The following is a 10,358-nucleotide window of genomic DNA, read 5'->3' on the forward strand; positions in this document are numbered from 1 at the left end:
GTTTTAGGTGTCTGCCTTGCTAGGTCGTATTCCATCCGCTGTAGGTTACCAACCCACATTAGCTACTGATATGGGTACCATGCAGGAACGTATTACCACGACAAAGAAGGGATCCATCACTTCTGTGCAAGCTATTTACGTGCCTGCTGATGATTTGACAGATCCCGCACCCGCGACAACTTTCGCTCACTTGGACGCTACTACTGTGTTGTCACGTGCCATTGCTGAACTGGGTATGTATCACTTTGAGAATTAAATCTATTGCACGACGATGTTTGTAATTCTTCAAATACGGATTTATTGATAATATAGGTATTTACCCGGCCGTCGATCCTCTCGACTCCACGTCCCGTATCATGGATCCCAATATTATCGGCGCGGAACATTATAACATTGCTCGTGGTGTACAGAAGATTCTTCAAGACTATAAATCACTTCAAGATATCATTGCTATCTTGGGTATGGACGAGTTGTCGGAAGAAGACAAGATGACGGTTTCTCGTGCACGCAAAATTCAGAGATTCTTATCCCAGCCATTCCAGGTGAAAATAGAGTATACTATATAGAGGAGTCACTAAAAAGCACATTTTCAATAAATTTTAAAATATGAATTTTATAGAAAATGTTTCAGAGATAAAACTTATTGTTTTTGATGAAAATATTTTGTGATTTTGGCACGTTCCAAGACAATTTAAATCTAGAATAAAATTGTATTGACAGGATGCTCTTGAAACTAACTTTTATTTGAAAGATTTTTATATAAAATATATATTTTAGAATTTGGAGATAATAATTTTTCATTGTGTATGTATGCGTGTTTGATCATTCTTTTTCCAAGAATCTTAATAATTCTCTTTGAAAACAATATTGTATGAACATATTTATTTTATTTCATTATTTAGTATATTTATCTATATTACTACATTATTTAATACATTGTATTAAAAAATCAATTGTACTATTCTAGGTCGCCGAGGTATTTACTGGTCACGCCGGTAAATTAGTACCATTGCAGGAAACCATCAAAGGATTCCAAAAAATATTGGCCGGAGAATTGGATCATCTACCGGAAGTAGCATTTTATATGGTCGGCCCGATCGAGGAAGTAGCAACAAAAGCAGAAACGTTGGCCAAACAATAAATTAACTCATATTTATCGTAAAAGCGTTGTTGAAGATTTATTCAGTCATCATTCGTTCGACAAAGCAACCTTTTAAAATTTGCCTTCTTATTCTTTCGTGATTTTCATTATGTTACAGTTTCTTGAATGAGACTTTCAAATGATAAAATACTAAAAGGCGGATAAATAAAATATCAAGTACAATTTTTTTGCAATATAACACTAAATTATTATTGTAATAGATTAATTAAAATACTGCCAAAGTTTGTTATACAAACACTCGTGAAACTCACTTTATCTTTTATCTTCCTTTTGCTACAAAAACAATGAAATTATTAAAAATCAGAAATATAAATGTGGTCAATCAGAATGCATATTTACACATGTTACTTCTGGACCTACTTTCTTCATAGATTAAATCAGTAATCATGTTACTACTAATTAACATATAACAGAATTACAGTGTTAGACATTAATAAAAGTTTTACAAAAACAGTTTGCATTATAACAATCCTCTTCCATTAAATCTTGAAATTTTGAGAAAATAATTAGAGGGAGCAAGGGAGAGAAAAAATGAGAGAGAAGGAAGGAAAGGAAAATGGTATAAATAAAGGGGAAAAAAAGAGTGGAAGTGAATGAATGAGGGAATGAGTGAGTGTGCGCACCATGGGTAATATCTATAATATCACATGCACGTATGTAATACATACATACTTGCGTATTATGTATTTAAAAAATGATAAATTATAAACTTATTTTCTGCCTTGTTTTTTAGATATAATTAAATGTAGCAAAACAAAAATTTATTAACACAAATTTATTAAAACAAAATTTCCTAGATAAAAGTTTAATTCATCTGTGTGAAAATACACGAACGCCACATATAATAACAATGTATATTATATAACATTAAAAATGAGTGTGTTTCATTGAAACCAGACGATTATATTCTAAATTTTAAATAATATTAAAAAATAGAACTAAAACGAATTTGTCTGCTGCAATATATATATATATATATATATACGTATATGATCTAACTAAAGCTTTTTAAATTCTTTTTTTATTATAGAATATATAAACTAAAAGTTTAATGATATAAAAATTGAAGCAACACATTATATGTTGTCATATGCAGAGAAGTGAATTTATTATCAGAAAATTACTAGAAAATATATTCAAGTATTTTCAGAAAACGACTAAAAACCTGCAAATTCTTTATATTTTAATTACATGTAATTAAAATGATAAAATCATGTAACATTTACATTCGCCAATCATTTCGGGCAGTAAAATCCTACGCTTCCAATTCACGAATTTATAATCAAGAACGATTAACTATGTATTTCATATATGAGAAATACGAACGAATAAACTTTATTAATGAATTAACAATGCTTACATATAACCAGATTTCAATTATTTTCGACTTTTAGTAAAAAATCCGTTTATGCAATAACTTATGAAACATATAATTACTAAAACAGAAAAAGACTCACAGATCTCCACAAAAGGTTCAACACAGTGATTATATATCACTCTTTGAATCTTGCGATTTTCACGAATAATCACGCATTAAGATTCGACTAGACTCGAATTGCAATAATTAATTTTAATCGGTATCGTCCACGTCGGAGGAATGTGCGACGAGAGGAAGCGAAGGCGACGGGACCACGAGCTCGGCCCCCTCCTCCCGGAGGAGAAAGTCCTCGTGCACTTCCTCTTCCCGTGCAGGTTCTGGTGGCGCCAGCACGTCCTGGCCGTGTTGCTTCAGATGATCCTTCAGAGCGAACGCCCGACCATATGATGCACCGCATATATAGCAGCTAAACTTGAGATTATTATCTTTCTTATGTGTCTGGATGTGCGCGCGAACGGCATAGAGCGACGCGAACGGTCGCGAGCATTCGGTACATCGAAACGGCTTCGTGTGACTGTTCTTGTGACCAGCCAATTGCACTCGTGTTTTGAACGTCTTCGGACAATATGGACACACGTAAGCGCGTTCTTCGCCATGTGTCAGCAGATGATGATTGTAGACGGAAGACGCCTTGAAACGTTTGCCACAGTGCTGGCAAGCATAAGGCCGCACACCGGTATGCGTACGCATATGCAGGGTCAGGCAATAGGACACGCGAAAAGTCTTCCCGCAAACCTATCGACAGATACAGATATTATCATTTTTTTTTGTTACCGCTTAACGCAATCGGCAATTAATGAAAAGAAAACTTTAAAAAATTCACAAATTGATTTATGTGATTTTGTCGCTCATGTGCATTACTAGAACATTAAAATGACTAGACGTGAATTGTAGATTGAACTTATTATAACAAAGTCCTCTGTTTTCTTTTGCTCTTTTTCTATCTCTTTCTTTCATTCTTAATTTGCCTATGAAAATAGGCGTTTATATTTAGTTATTAAATACAGTCTCTAATAGTCTCTAATAAATATCCGTAATTATAAATTTTTATTTTGAATTTTCAGCTAAGAAGTGGAACCCAAAAATAAAATATCTCAATTTTGGCGTCTTTCCTCTATGCATTTAAACAACACTTTTGTACAACAATCTTTTTCGATGAATCTCTTACACTACATATTAGCATATTCTTGCAATTTTAAGTATCTCCCTCTATTTCTCAAAATCTCGAACTATGCATTTGTGCCTTTGGGCAATACTTAGCACAATACCCGATTATACGATTATGTGCATCTACCTCACAAGCATGTGGTTTCTCCCCAGTGTGAATTCGTTCGTGTTTCACTTTTTCGTGAGGTCTGGTAAACCTGCGACCACAATGCTGGCACTGATAGGGTTTCTGACTATCACTAGTTTCCACCGTCGCTGTCGTTGTTGTCGTCGTTGTTGATGTCATCGCAATTGTTGTCGCCGTTGTTGTCGTTGTTACTGCTGTCTCTCTAGCCAACGAAGTTGAAATCGAAGTAGGTGGGGTAGGCGACGGCGAGAGTGCTATCTCGGTATGCACCGCTGCATGCATCGTTAAACTGTCCGCGGAATCAAATTTCCGATTACAGACAGCGCATGTCACTGAATCACCAGTATGTAACGCCATGTGCGTATCTTTGTATGATTCTGATAAAGTTTTACCTGTAAAGCATAAATGCTTAAGAATGCTATAAAGATAAAACAATACAGCTTGACATATATTATAAATCAGAAGTTGCAATATATAACAAGACGTGACTTTTTTTTTGGCTTAGTAAATAAAAAAAATTAACGAGCCTGTTTATAATATAAATGAAATTAAGTCAAATTAATTCAAAGAGTAAATTCAAGAAAAGAATTTATTACCACATTCAGGACAAGTGAAAGTTGCGTTAGGAGTTCCCTCGGGTGCATCAACATGTCTGGCCCTCACTGGGGCATGCATTCTCGAATGCAAACGTAAGCTTTTGTGGGAGCAGAATTCGGTACCACAAATGGTACAAATAAATGACTTTTGGCTTGAATCAATGTCGCCTTCATGTACTTTCATATGGAGCTGCAAGGCTTTGGGTGTCGCAAAGCTTTGATCGCAGTGCTCGCAGCGTTTGTTGCCACGAAGACATGCGTGCACACGAAAGTTTCCTAACTTGGAGAATTGCTGCAAGCATTGATTGCATCTGTACATTCGCATTGACGCAGTCGCCAAGCGCTTCTCTCGTACCTGCGATATTATATATCGTAGATGTTATATATAATTTTTATATGTAATTTCTTATATAATCCTCTTCTAATATAATGTCACATAATCCTTATATGTTAATCCTTAAAATGTTGCACAAGATTATTCTTTTGTTAAAAATCAAGCGCATTTTAAATCACACCTTAACACCTTCCACATTCGAAAAGAACTTCTCGATCATTGGAGCTTTTGCTGATTGCGATGTTATCTGGATCGGTGTACGGTCCCAGAATCTCTCGATTTGCACTACCTTTCTCGTGTAGAATCTACCCTCATTGTCTACACATTCCTCTGTACGCAGCGTATTCATTGTTTGCCGTTGTCGTCCTTTTACTACGTTTTCCGAATCTTCAGACGTCGCGGACACTTGATTCGTAGGCGTCGCCAGATCGTTTAACTGCTCTGCCATTTCCAGCAAAACTTCCTGACCATCGTGAAACTGCTTGATATGTTCCAGAATGGAGTTGAAGCTGATTTCACAGCTAGTGCAGCTATATACAGCATCAGATTCCACCTGCAAAAGAAACAACAAACAATATTATTAGTTGCAAATGCAAACTAATACAAATAATTTGATATATGTTAAATATGTACAAAATATATATATATGTCGCCCAAATATATGATCCGATTTTCAATATCTTTACCTCACATAGTTCTTGCTTGACTCGCAAAAGACCAGTTTCGTCAATCTCTTCCGCCTCATTTATACGGTCGACATCGATCAAGGTAGTGGCATCCAGAAACTCGGAATTTTCCGGTAATACGGCAATTACGCTTTTTTCCGTTTCTTTGCACTCTGCACTGGAATTCGATATAGGAACAGCCACTAATTCTTGCATTGGCTGCAGTCTTCTTTGCATTCTGCCACTGACACCAGAAAGCCCTTCGGACATCTTGAAATCCAGAGAATTTTGATCTGGTTGTATTTCTTCCGTGTCCATCTTTTCTACGACTTTAATTTCTCCTGATGTTTTCATTAGAAATAATATTCATTCTTGGAAAACTCTTATGCAACAAAGCAGTAATTCTACGAACCATTCTCATCCATTTGTATCGTCTGTGGATCATCCATTATAACAATTCCATTGTCACTCACAGTCGCAAGAAAGCTCCCATTAATCTGCACTTTATCCTGAAATCAATGATTATATTTACAAGATATCTTGGTACAAAAGAGAGAGAGAGAGAGAGAGAGAGATGAATTAATAATCTTTTATTTGGAATAGTTTCCAATATATGACAAAAGAATTTTATATATAAACCATTTTTCACAAATATTATTTAAAATTAGTAAATCAGTTCACAATGTGATATGTAATATCATCTAAATATAGTTAATAGTTCTTGCCACAAATAAGAAATTTCCAGTAATTAGTAGAATATTTTGGCTCCTCATATTTTTGAAATTTTATTAGTATCTATTAAAATCATTTTCTGGACAATTTAACTACATTGGATACACAAAAATTTTACATTATATATATGTAATTGGATATGTAATAAAATATTGGATACATTAAATATTTAGTTTTCAATACTCCAGTTCTCATACATTCTTATAACTAAGTCTTGAAAAATTAGTTTTATTAAAGTAAAATATTAAAATTATCTAAAAAAACAATGATTTTGTCATCTATTTATGTCCTTGTAGTTTTGTTTGAAAAGGCCTTTTTTCCTCATTTATTTATGATTCAACCATTTATATAAATCTTTATAATTCGAAAATTATGACTTTTCTCAACATTTTTGTTTGGAAAAAATGTTTTGAAAAATCTTTAAAAGTTCTAGATTTCAAATAATCTTAAAAAATATCACAAACTTTTAAAATGATAGAATTGTTCGAAAACTTGTATGAATTGCATGCTAAACTTTTTATTTAATTTTCTCTACCAACCATTTTGGCTTCAGACTCTTTCCGGAGTTTATCTGTCAGAACGTCAAGCCTCACCTTGCGCTCCAAATTTTGCTCGCATTTGTCAAGATGCTGAATGAGCGCTGCCACAGAGTCAGAACGCTGTGAACAGCCAGGACAATAGAGATTGTCCGTAATACTTAACAAGTGGTACTTAAGAGACTGAGGGTTATTGAAAGTTTCACCGCAACACATTGGGCAGATAAGGTTCAGCGAACCCATAATTAAATCTGTTAACTTCTCAAAGTTATATGATCACCACAGGTCCGATTGGATAATCTAACCTAGCGTAAGATGTTGGAAGAAGTGTTGATGACTTATATGCGAAAATCTCATTCATCCGCTTATTCGGCAAAATTATACGCTCGCTGAATGAAAGCCTTTTTTTAAAGCGGCCCACAATACTGGTAGCCTAGTCCTAGTCACGGCAATAACAAATCCATTAGAGACAAACTTCAGCGCAAACAAATGCCGCACACAACAATCATGAAGTTGGGACATTGATAAGTGAATCTCGAAATCGGCCATTACAATCCATTCAGTTTACATGTCGCCGCCAAATTCAAGTTAAGGTCTATCTAGACAAACTTGCGTAAACGCAAGTAATATAAATAATATAAATAATATGCATAGAGAAATTGATCAATTACATGTCTAATTTAAAGCAAATATTCTTTATTATTAGATACATAATTGATTAATTTTTCACAATAAAAATATATAATTATTTAAAAAATATTTGTCTTTTTTCTTTAATTATGATATACAAATAAAATTTATTTTTAAAATTAAAATCTCAAATAAAGAAAAATGTAGTTCAAAATTGTATATATATGAAAAAAATTTTAAGTCACAATTAATCCAGGGTCTTCATATAATACTTCAAATAAAAACTTTGACATTAACTGATTCTTTGTAATTTATCGTAGTTCATAATCGACTGGCTTATTTATGAGCACGAATTTTGATTTCGAGTAATTATTATATATTTTAAAATATTTGTGACAGATACATATAAAATAACTCTACATCTTATATATTTACTTTTCTTCTTCTATATATCTATATATATAAACATATTATTTATATTATATATACATATATTTACAAAGCTTTTATGAATAAATAACTCAATTATTAATAATAAAATATGTTATTTAGTCGACATGTTCGTGTTGTGCGTTACTCTCACGCCAAGTATTCTGAATGAGCTCGATAAACTGTTGCCACCATCTGCTGCGCGATGTAAAGTACAACATGCAAGCAATGATAAAGATCCATGACAACACTAGACAATAGTCCACTTCATTGGAAGGCGTGCTTGCAACCGGTTATATATATATATATGTATAACGAAATTGTTTTTTTACCCAACATTAGAAAAGGTACGATAAAGTTTATAAAGCTTCTTAATAAAATCATCTTGTTCAGTTTTATATCTATAACATAAGCCACGTATAATCAAATTGAATTATATTTAAAACATATTTTAGTTTTTTTTTTTATAACCCTAATAGTCAACAACAGAAGTGACGGTGGACTGTGACTGTGAACGTGTGAATTCACGTCAGTGAGAAAGGCGGGCCGATTTTTCGCGCATGCGCAGTGAATGTGGCATCAATACAATATAAAAGATGTCAAAATCAAATCAATCGCAAAAAAAAAAAAAAAAAAACTACAAGATTATAGTATATAATATACTTTTCGATGTCGCTAATTCGCTAATATAATTTGGTATGTGAATTACTAATAATAAATTGATGCACGAATTACAAATTATGGATGTAGCACAGATAGATCAATAGATCAATAGATCATATATAGTTTCAATCTGATTAAATTAATAAAAGATAAACGCTAGGCTAGATTTAATTCAATTGTATTTATATATAAACAATGATTAACATATCATAAAACGCATATAGCAAACATATGTATTGATTCATCAAATTTTATCATTACACGATCGGATGTGAAGATATTAATATTGCAGTAATCAATTAGCCATGCAATTAGCTCTATCGGAAGGTTTTAGGATTTCTTCCCGAGTGCTTTTTGTGTCAACTCAGTTTTCTTCTGTTGCGCCATTTCCTTTTGCCTTTTTTCTTCCTCTCGTCGCTTTGCTGCCTCCTCTCGTTGCTGCTTAATTATAGCTAATCGTGCTAAGTCCGCACGAGCTTCTTCCGTCTTACCAGCTGCATGCAATTTTTGATAATTTGCATAGGCTCTTTGTTTTTCTAATTGTTCTCTGAAAATCAAAAATTTTATCTCAGTGTCAAAGAGAAAATAACTCATATTACAAGATATGACTTAAAAAATAGAAATATCTTGAAAACAGCATTATTCAACAATTATGATTGTTCAAAGCCATGGCGTACCTACCGCTCTTTTCGAGATAGTTCTGGTTTTGAAGTATCTAATGATTGATTCAATTGAGCTAATTTCTTAGTTTTCTTTTGTATTCTGTTTGGATTTTCTACTTCAATTAAATTCTCTACGCCCTTTGCTTTGCCTCCCTATACAAACAGAATATTAATTAATGAGATTAGGCCGCATAAAAAATTTTATTTATTATTAAATACAAATATATATATACATGAAAAATTTTTTAAAGTTAAATACCTCTGTTTCTGATTCCGATTCTGATTCACTCTCACTATCTGAGCCACTAAGATTCTTTAATTTATTAGTGCCACTTGCTTTGGGTTTTTCATCATCTTCTTCTTCTTCTTCATCAGAACTATCCTGTTCTTTATTTTTCTATAAAATAAATCTTAAGTTAATCTTGGCTTTGAACAATATAAAATAATGATATAAAACTTGAGATAAGACTTTCAGTTCGTTCTCTGTTTTTTAGCCATATGTAACAAAAATTGTAACCGTATCTATATATTATATTTACCGAATATTATGTTCTTTCATTTTTTATAAATCGATTATGAGAAAACTAGATCTCTATAGCATTTAAATCTTACACACAATAGATAATACCTATTAGTCACGATATGCTTAAAGTCACGCAATGTTTATCGGTTAACCTAAAAATACTGACTCTCCACTGTTTCTTTTTTTCTTCCTGACGGCGCTGCTCCTCCAGCTCCTCCGGATTCGTGAAATGTCGATTCCTGCCTTTGTGATTGACGAATTTTCCTACATGACAAGAGCAGATAATCATTAATTATGTATAACGCGAAAACAATGTGGGGATAATTCTCTCGGGAAAAGAAGACAAACATGACAAAAGGATGTATTTACCTCGCGGCATTGTAGTTTATAATAAACAGAAGCCGTAAATCTTAGTAACTCAAATATATCTCAAAGAGCTCTTCGATACACTACTTCAAGAAATTGTCTTATTTTATTATTTTTTCTTGGATTTCCGTTCGCCAGATGAAGTTCACAAAAAAATTGTTCTCACATCAAATCAGAAAGATACGTTACATCCATAAACATAATAAAGATAGACCACTAAACCCTCAATAAATATTGAACTGGAACCTGGAATCTGGAACCTGGAACACGCACTGCCTACCCCATAGACATAGTATATCTAGACCGAGTGTTGAGGAGTGGGGGCCGATGCCAACGTAGAAAAGGACATACTCTGTTTCGTGCCCCTTGCGTTCTCTCTCGCTCGCAC

General features: G+C 33.3%; 4 protein-coding genes across 5 annotated transcripts in view; 1 reads left to right on the plus strand and 3 right to left on the minus strand.

The window, feature by feature from the left end:
* LOC115243237 (ATP synthase subunit beta, mitochondrial) overlaps window positions 1-1,615 on the plus strand; it is a 4,779-nt gene extending 3,164 nt beyond the window's left edge. Inside the window, exons 5-7 of the mRNA XM_029820056.1 lie at window positions 8-233; window positions 313-542; window positions 968-1,615. Coding sequence (XP_029675916.1) covers window positions 8-233; window positions 313-542; window positions 968-1,141 — 630 coding nt within the window. The 3' untranslated portion in view covers window positions 1,142-1,615. The remainder of the gene's footprint in view (window positions 1-7; window positions 234-312; window positions 543-967) is intronic.
* Window positions 1,616-2,474: 859 nt separating this feature from the next.
* LOC115243194 (zinc finger protein 502-like) lies at window positions 2,475-7,430 on the minus strand. Of its 2 annotated transcripts, none has more exons than XM_029819984.1 (7): window positions 6,701-7,430; window positions 5,842-5,938; window positions 5,451-5,770; window positions 4,946-5,317; window positions 4,431-4,785; window positions 3,835-4,226; window positions 2,475-3,275 (listed from the first exon to the last, which is right to left on the minus strand). In XM_029819984.1, the coding sequence occupies exons 1-7, from the start codon at window positions 6,938-6,940 to the stop codon at window positions 2,733-2,735; spliced, it is 2,319 nt and encodes a 772-aa protein (XP_029675844.1). In that variant the 5' UTR covers window positions 6,941-7,430; the 3' UTR covers window positions 2,475-2,732. The 2 variants fall into 2 exon arrangements, with proteins under 2 accessions (XP_029675844.1, XP_029675851.1); XM_029819991.1 differs by having other exon boundaries at window positions 5,451-5,699; window positions 6,701-6,837.
* Window positions 7,431-7,733: 303 nt separating this feature from the next.
* The window catches only part of LOC115243250 (thioredoxin domain-containing protein 15), a 14,669-nt gene continuing 12,044 nt past the window's right edge, over window positions 7,734-10,358 (minus strand). The window contains exon 4 of the mRNA XM_029820076.1: window positions 7,734-8,022. Within this exon, the coding sequence (XP_029675936.1) occupies window positions 7,876-8,022 (147 nt within the window). The 3' untranslated portion in view covers window positions 7,734-7,875. The remainder of the gene's footprint in view (window positions 8,023-10,358) is intronic.
* On the minus strand, window positions 8,582-10,274 carry LOC115243291 (28 kDa heat- and acid-stable phosphoprotein-like). The gene is made up of 5 exons (XM_029820138.1): window positions 9,974-10,274; window positions 9,771-9,868; window positions 9,341-9,478; window positions 9,101-9,234; window positions 8,582-8,966 (listed from the first exon to the last, which is right to left on the minus strand). Exons 1-5 carry the CDS (start codon window positions 9,981-9,983, stop codon window positions 8,750-8,752), a joined length of 597 nt encoding a protein of 198 aa, XP_029675998.1. The 5' UTR covers window positions 9,984-10,274; the 3' UTR covers window positions 8,582-8,749.

Source organism: Formica exsecta, unplaced genomic scaffold (genome assembly GCF_003651465.1).
Source record: "Formica exsecta isolate Colony F162 unplaced genomic scaffold, ASM365146v1 scaffold120, whole genome shotgun sequence".
Classification (NCBI taxonomy): Eukaryota; Metazoa; Arthropoda; class Insecta; order Hymenoptera; family Formicidae; genus Formica; species Formica exsecta.